General features: G+C 48.5%; 1 protein-coding gene across 2 annotated transcripts; it reads right to left on the bottom strand.

Moving 5' to 3' along the window:
• Nucleotides 1-38: 38 nt before the first annotated feature.
• Nucleotides 39-18659, bottom strand: wwc3 (WWC family member 3). Of its 2 annotated transcripts, none has more exons than XM_029148116.2 (23): nucleotides 17943-18659; nucleotides 11279-11388; nucleotides 10883-11083; nucleotides 10452-10528; nucleotides 9650-9729; nucleotides 7514-7643; nucleotides 7014-7163; nucleotides 6801-6874; nucleotides 5239-5487; nucleotides 4975-5064; nucleotides 4300-4880; nucleotides 4100-4220; nucleotides 3737-3817; nucleotides 3559-3645; nucleotides 3265-3460; nucleotides 2982-3149; nucleotides 2625-2740; nucleotides 2402-2546; nucleotides 2108-2272; nucleotides 1897-1989; nucleotides 1592-1822; nucleotides 1392-1519; nucleotides 39-811 (listed from the first exon to the last, which is right to left on the bottom strand). In XM_029148116.2, the coding sequence occupies exons 1-23, from the start codon at nucleotides 18086-18088 to the stop codon at nucleotides 745-747; spliced, it is 3486 nt and encodes a 1161-aa protein (XP_029003949.1). In that variant the 5' UTR covers nucleotides 18089-18659; the 3' UTR covers nucleotides 39-744. The 2 variants fall into 2 exon arrangements, with proteins under 2 accessions (XP_029003949.1, XP_029003948.1); XM_029148115.2 differs by having other exon boundaries at nucleotides 2979-3149; nucleotides 17943-18658.
• Between the last annotated feature and the right edge of the window lie 238 nt (nucleotides 18660-18897).

The raw sequence follows: 18897 nt of genomic DNA, 5'->3' as shown, positions 1-18897 counted from the left end.
TTAATGATATCTTGTTCAGCACCAGAGACCTAACTGAGTTAAAGAGGAAGCACAAGGACATGTTTTATTGGTTTTATCTTCACAAGAGGTAACACTGCAGATGTTCATACATCATGAGAAATCTGAATACAGTGTTTTATGTTTATTTATATATTGAATAGTACATCATCTTAATTTTAATAACATAACAAAATGACAATGGCATCTGTAATAAGTGGATTACAAAGTGACATTTTATGTAAATAAATCTTAAGAATTAGGTAACAGATAATCAGACAATAGTTTCATTTGACTGTATGTAAAAACACAGAAGTGCTATTTGTTCAAAGCTACAAAATACACCTAAAAAGCAGGAAGGGTTTTTATTTCCTTCAAGGAAAGTACTATAAAATAAGTTACAGTACAGTGATTAGTTCTAACCGATCGTTGATCCCATCTTCCAGCCTGTTTGTAAGCACAAACACAAGTAACTCATGCGGAGCACAGAGATGCTGCCTCCACGTGAAAGGAAACCAGCAGCTGTTTTGTGTTTTTGATCACTGGGTCTAGTGTGTTTGCGTGCGGAAGAACAGCTGCACAAACACTTCTTGAAATTGGAAAACCGTCTAATCTTTGACATCATCTACGTGTCGCCCCGCTCACGTCCTCGGCAAAAAGAACTTTGTACTTCATGGTTTCAGAAAAAAAAAAAAAAAACCCCTGACAAATACTTCATGTTGAGTCACACAATACAAAGGCAAGCTCTCATACGTCGTCAGCTGGCAAAGGAGGTATGTTGAACCTTGGTCTGGTGAAAAAAGCTATCTTCTCTCTGCAGAGAAAGGAAACGCTTTTTTTACAGAACGTAAAGAAAAAGCAGCAGAATGCTTCATCAAAGGCTTTCTGGAAACTTAGCTTAAAAGCTGTGTTTCTAGGTGGAGTCCCATATCAAAGTAAAAGGCAGCAAGTAGATCAATGAAGGCAAGCAAACAATTTAAAAGATGGCAACTTAAAAATGTTAAGGAGAGAAATTCAAACTCAAGTTTGTTGACCTCTCAAGATGCACTGTGGACGTGACCAGGAGGTAACTAATGGCCACGTATTGTCTCACTTATTAACACAATAACCTAATGGAATTTCCAATGGATTAGGTTTTGTAGCCTTGGAGGAAGTAAATTCCTGAGGAGTGAGTGCATGTACTGATGCAATTACTGCACAAATGAAGGTTGCCAAAATCTTGAAAAAAAAAAATATATATATATATATTTTTTTATAAATAATAACATAATAATGTTATTTTCAGGAAAAAATAAAATCCTGGTCCACAAATACTTGTGGACAAGCTCCACAGACTTGGCACAGACTTTTGCTCAACCCTGATTAAAATAACAATGACTTAGCTAAATTCCCACCTGAATGTCTGCACAGGCAGCGGCTCCTTCTGGCTCTGCCCCCTCATCTGCAGAACCTCTTTGGACGCCTTCCTCAGCCTCCTCTCCGCCGCCTCTTCCTGACGCTGCTCCTGCTTGCTTTGGCCAGCCTGCACCACAAAGAGTGGTCAACCATCGCCGGCCTCGGCTCAACCCCACATAGTTCTTCAAGCCCCTCTCACCTGTCTCTGGGCCTCTCTCAGCAGGCAGCGGAAGCGCTCGTCCCTCAGGGCCCAGTGAGGGAGTTCAGTCGCCTCCCTGGCCTGTGGCTCCTCCAGTCGCAGCTTCAGCTCCCTCAGGACGCTCAGTTCCTCCATGAGCTGCCGCTGACGTGTCCTGCAGGCCTGGAGATCCAGCTCCAGGTCCAGGGAGGTACGGGTGGGCTGCTCGGCCAGGGAGGAGCGGTACGACTGCTGCTCACACACAAACGGCTCAGAACCTGAACGCTAGGCACACACCAATACGCGTGACGCGTGACAGTCTATACCTGCTTATAGCGCAGTGTTCTTCTTTCCAACGTGTTTCTGACAAAAGGCGATTTCTTTGGTAGAGTCGAGCTGTCGCTGTCACTGCGGTACAACTGAAAGGCAACGCAGTGTTTGCACACAGCCATTACAGCGAATATTAACAGCAGGTTGTAAATCTGTCTAATCACAGCCTGCTAACAACATGTAGCAGCAGCGTTTGTAAAGACTCACCCTGCACACATACTGATTGCGAGCTCCTGGCGAGAAAGTCTGAGAGCGAACGATTGTGCTGCCGCGCATGAAGGGGGACGCGTGACCCCAGCGGCCACCCCGCTCCTTGGGGCGGACCCGCACCGGCTCCGGGTACAGACCCTCGGTCATAGTGGCCTTCTCCACCTGCAACAGTGATTAGCAATACTTTTAACACCGCAAGGTCTCAAGATGGGACAATGATAATCCACGTAGAAGGAATCTCCATGTATAAACTGAAGGTATTGTGGCTCCACACGCCCACTGCTGCTCTACCTTCACTGCACAGAGTTTACTGGTGCTTTGACCGCAGCGCCCTCCAGTGACGCAGATGCTGTCTGCACACAGGCCCTCTGAGCAGAGCGCCGTGAACGCTGTGCTGTTGCTGCACCCACTGTCCACAGACTCCGCCTGCCAGCTCCTGCAACACACACCCCGGTTTAGAAGCACGCGTGCACCTCAGGCCGTTAAAACGCTGCATCTGACAGCGTTCGAGTACCTCTCTGACGCGGCCTCCCCTGGCTCGTCCTTCCTCTCCAGCCTCTGCAGCTCCGTGCTCCGCTCCTCCGAGTGCGTGGTGGTTGGCGTGCGCGTCAGCAGAGAGCACACAGTGTCCTGCAACGTCACAGAGCAAGCTATCATACCGTCCTGCTGCTGTCAACATTCCTGATCCCCGTGTCAGTTCACATGGGGTGAAGTGACAGTGTGAAGACTTGCTTGGCCTGTAAGGCACATTCTTGTCAGTTGCGCACTCTAATGAGCTGCACACCTGCAAACTGTGGGCTAAGCGCTGTGTATCGACAGAATGAGGAGTGATTCTAGGTCTAGACTGATATATACAGTGTGTGTCTACCACGGTTCTGGGTCTTTGCTCCTCCTCTGGGCTCTCATGGTGTCTGCGGTGGCTCAGGCTTTTCTGTTCAGGCCTTTGTGACTCCACCCCACTCAACAACTGGACCCGCAGCCAGTGGTAAACCATCTCTGTGCTTCCTTCACAGTCTGCCAGGCTCACCTGGGCTGTGCCCTGCATTTGTGTAGAGGAGACAATTCCTTCATTTCTTTTTCATTCCTCATCATTAAGTCATAAATTAGAGAATCGCTGCATCAGAGCCAGCTTGACTCTCTGATTTCAGACTCACCAGTAGCTCCTCCTGAGCCTGAGGTCCCAGCGAGCAGATAGACAGCTGTAGAGCACATAGCAGCAGCGCGTCCGCGGGGACAGGAATGCGGAAGCCTGCGTTGAAGCCCATCTGGGATTGCGGCTCCAATGGAGTACAACAGTAATATGCACAGGTCCTGCTGGCATCCAGTGGAATCAAGTGCACCTTTACATACCTGAACACAGATCAGCAGATCAGTAACAAAAAACAAGACCTTCACTGGTTTAGAAACGGTTTAGAAAAAGTCTGATCGTTGCAAATTAAAGTACTCACACTTTAAAGCCATCCCTTACAATAGACCTGTTCAGATTCTTGAGCTGTAGCAGATGTAGTCGTAAGGACTGTGAGTTCGGCTCCCACCTGTACAAAGAAAAGTAGAGAACTCTTATACCAACTTATATACCAACAGTGGATCCAAGCCGCACCCACACGCGCCGGACAGCGAACTCACAGCAGTCCTAGCTGGACCTGGGTGGGCTCGCTCACAGGCGTCAGCTCTTTAATGTAGGACATCTCCTCAGACTCTTCTGGCCTATTAGAAAAACAAGAGATTTAAATTCCTCCTTTGTTGGACACCACTGTTTGTATAACCAGGTGAAAATAAACCCACTGTCAACAAGTCATTTCTATGAAACTATGATTTTATTTTCATTTTTCTATGAAGCTATTTTTCATTTTTCTATGAAGCTAGCATTTGGAATTCTCAGGAATTTACTTCCTCCAAGGCTACAGAGACTGAAGGACATGCAGTTTCGCCTTCTTTCACTGGGAGGCGCTGCTACTCCAGAGACTTTGGTGTCTGTGTTCCGCTCACCTCCTGCCCCAGGCCTCGAAGACACCACTATCAGTGGCCAGGGCATCCTCAGACATGCCTGCAGAGACCCTCCTGGCCCTCCTGCCACTTCTGTTGGCACTGTTCCCCCTTAGAGTCACTCCTGAAGGTGAAAGGCAGTTAAGTGTATATAGTATTATAGTATTCATTTTTGAAACAGGTATCAACTGTCGTTAACTTGCCTGTGGAGGTAAAAGCCCCCTGGCTCCCACTGTCTCTGTGACTCTTGTCCAGTTGATGTGCAGCAGCAGCAGCAGGCATGATCGCGTCCTCACTGCTCATCAAGGCCACATGTGACAGGGTTTGTGATTGTGATTGTGCTCTCAGCCCCTCCAACAGGCCGCGACTCGCCTGCTCCATGTATTCCTCTGTCATCTGGGTGAGGGGGCAGTCCTGAGGGGCGGAGTGGTAGGGTGTGTCCATGGGAGAGCTGGGTGGTGACAGGGAGGAAAGCGAGGAGCGGGAGGAGAGGGAGGCTAGCGACTGCGGGGTGTCGTGGGAGCGTTTGGTTTTGCTCTGGGTCAAAGGGTCAGGAGAGAACATGGAACAGTCTCTGGATATCGTCTCTATGGGCAGCAGGTAACGTAGATGGGAGTCGAAAGGCTCTCCTGTGCCATCGTGACGCTCATACTGGGGGAGACCGTAGATGTCACTGAAACTGATGGAGCTTAAAGAGCCTCGGCTGGATGCTAGAGAGCCCCGGCTGGAAGCGAGAGAGCCCCGGCTGCTGCTGGACGACACCGTCAGAGAACTAGCAGACAGGCTGGAGAAGCAGAACCAAAGGAAGTGGTTAGTAAATGCAGACGTGCAGGTAAGGACTACTAAATCAGCCTAGACCATGTGTGTGTGAGACGCACCTCTTCAACTGGGAATGAAGGTAGGTTGTGATGCGAGTTGCCTCCTCTAGCTGTCGCAGAAGAGCATTCCTCTTCTCCTGCTGCAGCATCCTACATGAGCATCAACACGATACCATTAAATACAAAACATCTGAAAATATCATCTTCTGCTCCAGTGAACAACATCAGTGAGATGATGAAATTCCTAAATGATATCAATTTATGACAGAATAGCCTTTTGTTACATGAGTCTGCAGTTTGTGACTTGCCCAGGACAGTTCTCACCTCTCATTGGCTCCCTGACTCTGGGAGCTGTGGGCCCTCTGCACCTCCTCCTCCAGCCGGGAGCGCTCCTCCTCCAGCTGCAGCAGCGTGTCTGGCGAGTGCTGCTGCTTGCTGACCAGGATCAGCTCCTGCAGCAGGGCCTCCTTCTCACGCAAGAGCTGCATGAAGTCCCGGTCGCGGTCGGCCTCGGCCCGCCCCGACCAGCTCTCACTGTCCAGTTGTGCCAGCTGGTGCTGGATGCTCTGCACCCTGAAGGAGGCAACGAGCGGGGATTTACATACAGCTGAGAGACATAGACAAGTACATGCTGTGTCTCTGAGACATACTCATTCAAGTATGAAGAAATGTATTTCCCCATTACTTTTTCATCACCATTACCAAGGGTGCCAAGGGTTTGATTTACATCATTCTCATGTGTACATGTTAAATACAAAGCAGCCTCCAGCGCTTTAGTCTGTACAAAAACAGGTGCAACAGGTCTAATAAAAGCATCAACACTAAAACTATTCTTTGACACTGCGGTTTCTTTATTAAAAGCAATTAATTAATATTAACATGGCTGAATTAACCTAATGTTGCATCTGTAATGCCGCCACTGACTGCAGTGGTTTGTAGCAGCTGCAACAAACAGCGCAGGTGTTCATTAGCGAGGCGTCGACAGACCGAGCTAAGCAGGATCTGAGGGAGAGAGAGAGTCCTGAGCTCAGATGAAATATCAGTGTTTACGTGCGCTGCACTTCAGACAGGGTGACTCAATGACAGAGCATGCAAGTTTCCACAGGTCTCCCTCCTCTCTCGCTCCCTCCCTCCCTGATGTCATGGTTGGCATTGCGAACGCAGGGTCACCACAGCAACAACTGAGCACGGGGCCAGTGTAATAACACAGGGACTGTTGCTTGTTCAGCTATGCTCACACTGCTGGAATATACTGTCCCCTGTCCAAGATGCAGAGTCATCTGGTGGCCACCGGCCAATAGGTGTTTAAGTTATACAGCTCTATTTTATACCTTGTATAGATTGGTGCCTATAGAAAATTTGGATAATAACTCTAATCATCCTATACTTTGAAAATCCATTTACTTTAAATCCAATATTATTTTAGTCCTTTCTGTTTGTGTACAAGAACCTGGGCTAAATTTGTCTACATCTTTTTTTATCCAGCAGAAATTTATGTTTCTTCAATGTTGATTTTGTCCGTGTATAATTTCGTACGCGCTATAGGGCGACCGTGACCAAAGCCGTGTGTACATTACACCGTCTTGCAGAGCAGCAGCGGGGTGTGCGCTGAGGCAGACGCTGGGCAGTCCCTCTCTCTGCTCTGTGCACACAAAGGCACCACACAGTCAGCAGCAGCGTGGCCATGCAAGAATGTGACCACCCAGCTCAATCTGCTGGCCAGACATTGCTCAGCAGCCACGGCCGCTAGTCGCAAATACTATTCATAACACGTCCTCCCACCGAACAGAGGAACGACAGGGGGAGCTCACAGAGCTCATGAGTCAGTGCTGCGTGCCGGTGTGTCATAGTACTACGACGGATAAACAACAGTCAGCCTCACTTACTTCTTCTTGGCTTCCTCGTACTGCCAGTTAAGCTTCACTTTGTCCACCAAATGAGAGGGATCCTGGGAACCGAACTAAAAGCAATAAAACAAACTGTTACATAGATGTGACAGACTTAATCATAATCACTCAATCATTGCTCAGATTTGTATGAGCTATTGATCAATGCAGGAATACAGACAAAGCAAATTGTGGAGGAGAGGTGACTCGTACCTCTCCCATGATGTCAGTCTGACAGCCGGCGTCGCAGTACTGCTGCAGATTATATGGGTCACCCGCGGCTCCAGTGCTGTTTGCCACCTCGCTGGCCGAGTCACCGATGGACAGGCTGCTCTGGAAGTTCACCGTCAGCTTAGCCAGACTCTGAGACACGGGGAGCAGAATTTATTGCAAACATACCTTGTTTTCCTTAATCCCTCAAATGACAAACAAATGTGTTTATATATAGACAATGAGCTTGACAGGAAATGCTTTGAGAATGTAACAGGGACGCTCAACAGACAGCTATTACTCATTATAAATCACATTGTCACAATTTGCTTTGCTAACAAGTTTGGGCCACAGTCAGTGATTCAGATGTCGGGAAATGTGCTTTAAAAAGACACTGATGAGAGTCACTTGCTCCTACAGCTGCGGTTTTTAGACACCAGAGGTCAGCACAGAGTATTTTACGTTTATAGCAGAAGAAAGGAAGGAAGTGGGTGGAGGAATACCTGGATGAGGTCCTGCCTCTCCTTCTCGCCTGTGCTAATGGCCTTCTTAATGCTTCGCAGCTCACTGAAGATGGCTTGAGCCTCGTCCAGCTTGTAGTTTGTCTGACTGCTGGACATCTTCCTGTCAATCCTGTAACACAAATGTTGGTTTAATTCCTTTGTTCACCATTACACTTTTTTAAAAACGAGGTAGAAAATGCAGAATGGATAAAAAGTGAACACACTACTGCATATTTAATGATCTGGAGAGGTTTGATCCCGCTGCCAATTCTGTTGGATCGAGACACAATAAGTCTGAATACAGAACTCCAAGCACATTCTACTACATTGTCAAACAACAGATACTGCTTGACATTTGTGATTCTAGATAACAAGAAATCAATAAAAGGAAGATATTACTGACTCAAAGACAAATAGTTGCTTATTTAAAGATATTAATAAGATTATTAACAACATGTAAATGCTGCTGGATGGGTATTATATTGGACAGAAGATGAAGAAATTATCATCCCGTTAACTTCTGAGCTGATCTTTTTCTGTGTGGGAGATGATGCTTTCAGTGTTTTATTTAGACTGTGGTTAGTTACAAAATGTGACAGGCTGGTGATCATGGTCTTAACTGCTGCTTTCAAATGCTCCTTGTGAATCAGCCTGTATTCTTCAAGCTGGGAGTGATGAGGGAGGATTGGACAGTTCGCGAGTTGAGGGCTGGAGGAGTGCGGAATGCTGCCTCCTCCATCACTGGTCCTGGCACATGGCCCCCGCACTCACCACAGCCGCTACCTCGACTCCCCTTCAACAGCAGGTACTGTTCATCCACCCGACCCTGCCTCTTCCTCCCAAAACAGGCCCTGCTTTGTTCCCCCCCACCCAACTGGCAAGGCCTGGGACTTTATATGCTTAGCAAAAAAAGTGCTGTGCCTGCCAGCACTGCCCCGTTTCTCCCCTCTCATTATAGAGCAGCACCCTTTTTAGTTTTTTACACATTATGTCTTAATACTATCATATGAGATGGACTTAAATTATGTGTAGTGTCTTAACATTTAAAAAAAAAATCAAGATAAGATACTCGTGCCAAAAGACTGTACACTCCTGAATTCTTTTAGCTGAGGAGTCAAAAAGTGTTTATCTGATGCACCCTGTCATGGAAAATAATTAGCTATATCGCTGACAACAGCTGATATTGACAAAAACAACAGCCACAGGGTCCCTCTGGCCTCCACCCTGCTGAGCGCGGGCCAACCCAACAGGAACAATAGGACACACAAACACAGGCGAAGCCAGGCACAAACACAAATGCACGTACGCACACACGCGCAGGGTGCATCCATGTTTTCTGCAAGCTGTGTATTCTCCTGGCTATTCTGGGAATCACTCGAGTTGTACATTATCTAAGAGATAAGCGGCTCTTTGCCAGGGCTCAGGAAGTGCAGAGGAATTTGCTGCCAGATATCTTTGTGTTTTTTGAAACCGCTCTCTCGTCCAAAGCCCCCACCCTCCTCCTCGTCCTCCACTCTCCATGGAGCAACTTCCTCTCCAGGCTAAGCTTTGGCTCCCTGCACTCCACTGGTGCATCCTCTTCCTGAGGTGGAGTCCCCTTTTCCATCAAAAATTCCCTCCATTTGCCTTTTCTCAAACACACTCTTTTTTTGGTGGGGGGGTGGGGGGTTGGGGGTGGAGCTTCTATTTCTAACATGAAACCGCTCTGAAATGTTCCCAGCATTGAAAGACACAATGTATATATTTAAAGCCCAATGTAATTTAAACAAAAATGGGAAAAGGAGTATAAGACTAAGCCAAACACTGTGCTCCTGTTGTTCTGTAAAAGCTGTGTTATTTGCTAAATGGGTCAAAGGGCTTTTTGGCGAGAAGTAATTAAACTGCATGGGTGGGAACTGCACGGGAAAAGAAATATTTGGAATATAAAAACTTGCTAAACTAGTTGGCACGAGTAGGCAAGGAGAAGAAATATGTATCGACAGTTTAAGTTGACGATGAAGGACGAGGGCAAGAGTGATTAAAAAAGGAAAAGGCTCCTGGGTGGAGAGCAGCGGTGCCAAGTGTTGTGAGGAGTAGGAGAATGACTGAGAGAGGAAGGGTGGGCCTTCGACACACAGTCACACAGAGAACACTCACTCCTGCAGGGTCTCCACTCCCATTTCCTTATACTGGAGCTCCTGCTTCACCTGGGCCAGCTCCTGCCTCAGTTTGGAGAGCTGAGAAGACAACGCAGAGCACCACAGTTAGCGTAGCACCGCTGGGCTAAAATGCATAGCTATGGCTATTCACATATGCAGCCACGTTTATACATAGACATACGCGCATGTGTCCTCTCCATGCCATTATTAGTCTAGCAAATAAAAAAAAGGATTGGTTTCACCTGAATCTAAACACACTGACAATCAAACTCATTACTATTCTTTCTAAAAGGCCTTGAAAATGTCGGAACCGATTCCATTTTACAGAAAGAAAACACATTTATTGGAAATCACTTAAATAGTAACTTCTCTCTCTCTTTCTGGTCACTTGTTGATGATATTTTTACACACAATACACACCTAACTGCAACATCTGGTCACTGGAGGCACTACTGCGCCTCTTGAGCTTGATAAGCCCCATTCGTCAGGGGAGGGTGTGTGTACAGCCCCTCTTACGGTAACATTTCAATGAAACCGTACTCATGTCACAGATCAACCATGTGAAATGCTGCCGATCCAGGAAACACCCTCACCCATCTGACTGATGAGAGAAATGTCCGACTTGGCTCGGTGAGTCAGTGACCTAGCCTCTGCCTGACCCTTTGATGATGATCTCATCCTCATCCTCAAGGCCCTGGGCCAGAGCCACAGTATCCTGTAGGGGCCACACCCCAGCCCCCTTTTCGGCCGGTAAGGGGCCCCACGCTGCAGCCTATTGTTCTCCTCTGATAATGACTTACCCGCTCTCGTCTACAAGCGATTTCCACTTTTATTTGGTCGGGGTCGTATTTCGCGTTTGAGGACGAGCTGGAGAGCGCTGTGAACACAAGAAAAGACAGTGGGGGACCAGTGGTTAGTTAACAGAGCTGACTTCAGGGTTAACTTGTTATAATAAGAGGCGGAGGAGGATCCAGTGTCGTCTCCCCGGCTTTGCGGCGAGTGGAACAAATCGTGTGTGTGACAGCTGGATGAAGTCTGAAGATAAATGTAAGGAGGGTGGGATACACCAGGAATCCAGGGTTTGGGAAAAACCTTCTATTGATCTGCCACCGCCCCAGCAGATCTTGAAGGAATAACAACACTATAGCATGTCCAGATCACTGGCCTCGCCATCTAGGTCACACTTCATCCTCTCCATCGGTGTTCATGAAACATTAGGAGGGCATCTTACTGCTGGTGATGGAGCGGTTGTCCTCAGAGAGCTCGTGGAAGAGCAACATTTCCTGCTGAGCCAACTCCAGACGCTGCTGCTTGACCAGATACATCTCTTTCTTGGCTTTCAGGGCCTCCTGGGCCACCACTAGATACTCCTTCAGCATGCGCTCCTGCTCCTGCCGCCACTGAGTCCGCGGGTTCTCAATCTGGGTGGTCTCTGTCAACACAAATCTCTGATGAGCAAATAATTACCTGAAGATGAGTAATAAATAATATTAATCAGAAAACATGCAAGTGTAGTAGAGACAATAAGTCACTGTAATTATACACAAACGGTTACGGAATAAGAAATCAAACCCAGGGTTCCCCGCAGAGAGAAGGACAATTCATTGCTGAACTGTGTACTACTCACTGTTGATGTGGTCGACGTAGTAAACGCCCACTTGTTGGTCATAAACCTCCTCCCACCCGAGAGGCAGTTCATCTCCAACGCAGTCGGCAAAAGTCAGTGGTTTGGTGATCCTGAAGTGATTTAAAATCTGTTCAGTACAAATGCATGTATCCATAACTGACATTAATCAGCGATAATATCACTCTACACAGAGGTCTGGTTGTATCTTGCCCACACTATGCAATTTCTTTTACGCTTTGACTGGTCAACAGGCCGCTCTGCCTCATTTGTCAGGATATTAAAAACATTTGGGCAAAGGCAAACATTTGTTTTGAAGAATATTCCCACCACACCGACCCTCAGCGGCAGAGCTGCGTCCTTAAAGCTGCTTCATTCTGCCTTCTGTGAAAAGCTTGAATGTTATCGAGAGGGATTGTTGCAAGTTCACTCAGATCACAGAGATGTTATCAATATCCATCAGCTAATACAATATTACATTTAAATAGAAATAAATGCATCACCTAAGCCTTTACAGAAAATTAAACCCATTTCCAGCTCTGTTCCTCAAATATAAATGAATACTTATGCCTATAAATTCATCTATTCATGCCAGAGACGTATGTTACCCTGGAAGAGAACCATCAACTGACACTTGAGCAATGTCACATACAGACATTGGCAGAGGTGAGTATACAAAGAGGAGGCAGCTCAGAGAGAAGCACAGATGCAGCGTCACTACAGCTTCAAAAGTTAAACAGCACCCGCACCGACCAACTCCTAGAAGACCCAAAGGTACTCCAGCTTTCTTTCAGTAGTGATAATATCACAGGAAACGTGAAGATGAGACAGAAACATTCAGGTATTCCTTCAATTAAATATGGTCTATGCATTTTACATGTTTAAGTGAAACTTAATCATGATTTAGTAACTTTGGTAAAAAATAAGGCTGAGATGTTCAGCCCATAAAAGAAAAGACATTGTACACTGTATCACCAGGCAAACACCTGCTTTATAAAACAAAGGATGTTCACACGAGCCACATGCAAGTCCAGCACAAGGACAAGGCAAACACGATCACGCTCCCACCTGCTCCTGCGTCAAGGGGGAGACACACACACACACACGCACACGCGCACGCACACACACGCGCACACACACACAAAACCCTCAGACAGGCGGCTGCTGCTTCACATGAATGACGACTAAGAGGCAAAAATCAGCAAAGAATCAGACCAATACAGCAATAAAAAGCTGTAACATTTCTATTATTTCTGAGTTTAGATTTAAAAAACAAACAAACAAACAAAAAAAAAACAAAAAAAAAAACAGAGAAAGACCACAAGAGGCACTGGATGGGAAGCTAGAGCGTGTGACGTCAGAGAGATCTCAGTCCTGAGCTGCCCTCAGCCCTCCCTAGGGACCCAGAGGCACAGGGAAAAGCATGTCCTCCCACAGATCTGGATCTGAATGTTTGGTTTGTTATGCAGTCTTGTGACAGCAGCCTGCGTTGGTTTTGGGAGACTGATGCACAGCAGAGGACAACGCACAGAAGCATGGAGCAGGAGGAGTCATCTGATCACAGTATGGTAAAGGCGGCTGTTGATGGGGATGCGGCTGGTGACATTTTCATATCAGTCAGCCTGAATCATTCCCTGCCTGTCATACGAGGATCCTGGGTAAAGTTATGTTTGCTGGCACACTAGTCAACAGAATCCACGGCAGGTCTGACACTGCCCCACTCTGAGGTACGACTTTGGTAATTCAACCCTGACTTTAACAACAGTCAGGGTTGAATTACTAAAGTATTATTACCAAGCTCCAGTGGGATCACTCTCGCTCCGCAGCAGGTGCTGGCTGCACTGTGATAATGGCGATGAAACAGACACCAAGAGTCATTGTTGAGGCTTTAACTGGAGCTAAAACAATCAATCTTCCAATAAAGCTGCCATATGCAAACTTATGACAGCACTAGCATCAGCCCTGCCTCTCCTCTCTGCTGCACGACACCACACCCGGCCGAACTCAGGTAGGTAAAAATCTACCGACCAAGCAGAAAAAATACGATTCATTAAAACTCAAAAGCTGCCAGAGGGAACTTAAAAGTCAGGCACATAAATCAGCACAAGTTGTAGGAATGAATCAATTTTGGCAGCTCTGCTGTACTGTTCCCGCAGAATATGTACAATTCATAACATAAGGAACATTTTGATTATTTATAAAACTTACGAGCACAGCAAACATTTTACGACTATGGAAACCTCCCAAACACAAAGTGAGCAGCATTTGAAAACCCACCAGCTGTGATGTGACGTACAGTGGGTTAATGTGAGTAAAGGGCTGATGACAAAATGCCGTGGAGCCCGGTGAAGCTGCGCTGCCTCAGTAAACGTGGTTATTTATAAAAACGGGCTGATGTTTTGTTCTAAGATGTTTCACGCATTCTCCGGGATCTTCTTACGATCCGAAAGGAAAGCGAAAATGGGACATATCTGAAATAGAAAAAGGGGCAGACTGACAGAATGACTGGCATGTTCAGCTGTGGGGGGTGAAATACTGCTGGGCCGGGTCGGCCCGCGTCTCGCAGCTTCCCCACCAAATATATTTAGTTGTCAAGCACTTTTGCTAATTCTAGAATAATCTGTGCCACGCCGGGTCGTCCCGAGGGGGCATTTCTATGCGCGGCGCCCTCCCCGTCGCTGGTGAAGGCATGTGGAACAGGAGTTTGAGCCACTGGACCACGTCTGTCTGGCCACAGCCTTAGTCCAATTAAATGTCTCATCTTAATAGCTGTTGTCGAGAAACAATCCACAAAACTGGTTTTATTAGCGTGGAGTGAATGTTCCTCAGTGTGACCACAGTGAGCTCACTGAGATACTGTACAACCGGCTGAAGCAACTTCAAACCGGTGCCACTGCCGCCTCACAGCGCCGCCATCTCAAATTAATTAAAGAAACAAGCATCAACTCCACCACTTGTGGTCACTCAAACAATGTTGTCGCCACAACCCAGTGCAGGATTCTAAATTAAAGGAGTATGTGAGTTTTTGACACTTGCATTGAATTGCGTAATGGTTCACTGTATAAATAAACCAAACCCCTTGTGTGACAAAACAATTAAAGGCAACCGCCGCACATGGCTGAGCGAACTGCACCCGGAAAAAGAAGGCAACGCATCCGAACCCTGAAACGCTCCTACCGCCGGGGCGACCCAGCTGCTCCCGCTCCACAAATAAGAACCCAGGCCTGACCTCCGGATGACAAGCATTGCATGTGTGACCAGAAAAACGCCACAAGTGTGATGACTCCATCCCAGCGCTGTGGACGGAGATAAAGCAAAGCTCTGCGTTGCCCTTTCGATGCCGATTATCGCAGACACCACCTGCCTTCGTGCTCATCCTCCGCAGATGAGGCAACAGACACGAGCTGTGAGCAGAAACGGCGCGAGAGCCGTCGGTCTAAAGATTCCACTCTGGGTTAAAAAAGAAACGTGAAAACAACTTTGGGAGGAATGTCATCTACGTTCAGCCTCCACGAGGGCCTGGCACAGCAGCTGACAGACAGACAGGCAGACAGCTCCCATTATGTGTCAAATGTCTTTGAAATAGGTGTCTATAACTAGACCGACGTCCCCGTCTCCGTTCACATTTAGATGCCGTCTGGACGTATGGGAAGGGCTCGTCTGAATGGAATCGGGATGTGGACATTTAGTTACATTGCAGCTCAGCTGATTTAGAAGATATTCAGAGAGATGCAGGAGGAGGTGAAACAGCTGCTCGGCTGTGACCAGAGAACTAATCCCACCAAACATCTGATCAACACAGATTCGGTTGTAGCAGCAGGACAACAGGAAATGGCTGCACCTCAACACGTCTCATATGTTACGTTTAACTAAAAAAGAACCTGTTAACTGTGCTTCGACTAATCTAAAAAGGACAATGTGTGTGCTTTTCTATACGTCTGCCAAGAAGTCATTAACGAAAAAACCTGAAACCAACAACGAATCGCATCGACTCCTCTGGAATGTGCAGCACTGAATCCAGAACCTGATTTCAGCTGCTCAGAAACTGGAGTCACATTTTTCATGAAGAAGCAACACGTCGCCCAGAGCAGCCAATGTGACTCTCCGATTTGTTTTTAATAGATGTGAACTCCAAAACAGAGCTAAGCTAAAGGCTAACACTGCCACCTCTTTAAAAACTTGCTTTTCTCAAATGTCAAACTATCCCTTTAAAGACCTCTCAAGCTTTAAAAGCATAATGCAATCACGGAAAATGAAAAGAGTTGAAAATGAGTTTGTAATTGCAGAGATGATGGTGCGTCAAATGACACAGACGTGCAGGTAATCATTTTTTAAAAAGGCGCGTTAAAGTTAAGTGCAGTTCACGTCAACGCTTCAGACAATCGCTGACACTGTCCATTATAGGAAAACAAGGATTACGCTTTAGGACAAACAAAAACACGCTCTACCCCCCCTTTAGTTTTGAATGGGAATTGTGCAGATGTGTGGACGGAAAAAACACAATAGTGGCCCAGGACCCGAGGTTGGTGCACTGAGTTTGGCACGTCCTGTTTAGGTCGCATTCCTCACAACACACATGAAACACAGATAAAGCAACACAACAGGACTGGCTGCTGTCACAAAACCGGGGAGAGAATCGGCTAAAAGCTCAGGTCGGTGCTTGGGTTGTTGGGACAGATTAAAGCAGGAGCTGGAAGCGAAGGAGGAAAGTCCGTTGAGCGAGGCGAGAGATGGACACACACACCACGGAAAACACGTACGGCACAAGCCTGCCGGGCCGGGCCGGGCCGCGGCGCTGGTAGCCTCCCCCCACAAGACAAAAAAGAGCCATCATAATGAAAACACTGGGGGAAGCAAAATAACAGCGGGGTTCAGCGCATGTGAATAACCTTTCGGTGCTGGAAACACAGCTCACCCTTTCCAGAATAATTGAATTTGGTGTGCTTTGTGGTCAAGCATAAAGGCCTCCCTTTGCTGAGCGGCAGGCCGGCCATGGCTGTTGCATAACAGAGCTAATAAAGGAGGCCTACAGGCCGCGATGGAGAGGAGGAGGCGGGCACGTGGGAGCCGCCTCTGCTCAGATACCTGCTCCGGGGCCGCGTGCGGCCTCAGCGTAGGCACGCCCGACCGGACCCTCACTCCTCGCCAACAACACAGAGGCCTGTGATGGTGGAGGTGCCTCCAGTGCCACAGTGCAGCCATCACACCCGCTCATCACCATCACCCAGCTTTACGGCTCCCATCGGGCGTCAGAGGCCTTGGCTGCTGCTCACACAGATCGTATTATGGCCAAAACACCAGGCTGAGCCCTCCTAATAAGGCTCCTTTAACTCCCCTCACACACTTATGTGCCACAGTCAGATGCACACAATAACTGCAGACTACTGTCGGCAGGAAGATCGCTTTGCTCTTCGGGGACCTTCTGTCCAACTGCAGCCGTGGAGCCTGCGCATGCCATCCACCTCACGCACCACACGCAGACGGTCCATTTACTTGCAGTCCCTTGGAGAAGGACGACATTTTTAGGAGCGCTGACACCTCTTTGTATCAGCTGTGTGGCTCGCAGACAGCTAGCGTCCAGAGCCGAGCGGGGATCTATTGCAAAGGCCGGAACCAGGTGGTGACAGAGGACATTCCTCCGGCCCAAAACGCAGAAAGCATTCTCTGGAGGCCCGGCCACACGCCGAGGCCCGAGATCCTCGAACCCATCAGCTTCACGTAACAATGGTTAATCAACCTGGAGGCAGGGGAGGTTCTGCTAATCTAGATTACCCACAGCATTCCCACTTCCGATATCATCTGCTTTTTACAGCGAGGCGAGATGGGCCCGTTGTCGTCGCGCGTTTCGCTCTCGCTCATGAGGCGGCCGAGTTAAAGCGCTGCCCATAGCTCCCTGTAATCTCACAAAGTCTGATCTGAATGCCTGATCGAGGCCGTTTCTGGGCTGGTGAAATCGCGGTCCCCACAAAAGCACATCCTCGCAGCTTTCCCAGTGGCTCAAGCAGCATTCCTGGCATAGTTTCACTGAGATCTCTGGGAGTTGGAGTTTGAAGCGCGTTGCCATATTCTGCTCAATGTTCAGATCCCGGGGTAAAAACCCACAGGTTGGGGGTGACAGCATGGGGTGAAGCCCTGCGGGACTCCAGGAGGCGTCTCTGCACCGGGAGGCAGAAAGAGCACGACAATAGGTCTCTGTGTGCGAACCAGGAATGCTTCAGGTCACTGGAAGCCGTAAATCTACGGATCTCCCTGATGAGCGTGAATGGCGCTCTTAAAGGCACCAGTGAACTGCCAGCTGCTTTCTGCCGTGTCGCTCCTGCCCACCTCCTCCGAAACACGCCAAACCAGAAAGGCCGCCGCCGGATTCCGTGGATTCACCGCGACCATAAAGCTGTCAGGGCGCGCTGTTAAACGCACAGCGGCGGGCGTCACATCCCGCGTCTGCGTGGGAACTTCTCGGGGAGGTGCGGAGGCCAAATCTCAGCTGATCCACGGCTGGCTTCGCCACCCACCGCAGCCTGGTCTCACGTCAAAGCCCCCCTCCCCTCCCTCCGTCAGCCCTGACATCTCCCGCTGGGACTCCTCGTACTTTTAGAAGGAGTTCTGCCTGCTTTGCGCGTGCGTGCGTGCGTGCGTGCGTGTCGGCGCTCCCGGGCCTGTAGCATACCTGTCCCTGGGGTCAATCCACGACGTTTGCCGCGTGTTGTGGTCGATGAAAAACACCCTGCCGTCGTAATCCCGGGCTTCCTCCCAGCCCGCGGGCAGCGGCAGCTCCGAGCTCTCCCTCCGCTTAGCGCCGCTGAGCCACGGCATCCCGTGGCGGTGGTGAGAGGGCTCCGGCCCCCAGCCCCTGGTTCTCTGCCCCCCCCCGGACGAAGAAGTCGCCCCTTCACAGCATTACAGCTCCGGCTCGAGCGCACTTATCGGCACAAACAGCGGAGACGCCAAAAACGGGGAGCACAAAAACAAAACAACTAACAAAGTTTCCACAGAGTTTGTCCGTCGAAGTCCCGCCGGAGGCGGCTCCGCTGTTCCCTCTCGCAGCCCTCCGACAAGCAGCAGCACCGCGGCGCTCTCACGGTCCTCGCTCCTCCATGTTCGCCTCCTCCACCATATTTCATTCCTCCGTGTCCATATTCGGCTGCGGCGGATTTGCATAAACGCTCGGCCGCGCGGCGGAGGCGGCGCGTGCGTCCAATGGCGACACTTCAGGCCTCGACGCTTTCCTGCAGCTTTATTGTCGCCGCCAAATCACAGCCGCTCGCGCTGATTTCTCGTTTCGCCTCAGCGACGCGTTTTGACCGAACGTAGCACGCTCAACACCAACAACCTGTGGATTCACTCGACTGTACCGACGAGTGACTTAGTCCTTCCACGAAACACATCATCACTGCACAGAAAGTTATATAACTTTATTTAACTTTTATAACTATTTCAATGCAGGGGCAACTCCCCCCGGATGCCAGCAGCACTGAGGCGGTGCAGCAGCGCCACCTGCTGTCACGGTAGCGCAGTAGTACGGTTTTACACTACTCGTGCTTTTTTTCTCATTATAATTTTTCAACGCAAAATGTGTCAAAATCATAAGGTATTTTTAAATTTTGCAGTAAATTATAATATAA

The sequence above is a fragment of the Betta splendens genome, chromosome 4, assembly GCF_900634795.4.
Source record: "Betta splendens chromosome 4, fBetSpl5.4, whole genome shotgun sequence".
Lineage (NCBI taxonomy): Eukaryota > Metazoa > Chordata > Actinopteri > Anabantiformes > Osphronemidae > Betta > Betta splendens.
Note: the sequence above shows the minus strand (reverse complement) of the source record. Positions and strands in the feature narration are given on the sequence as shown.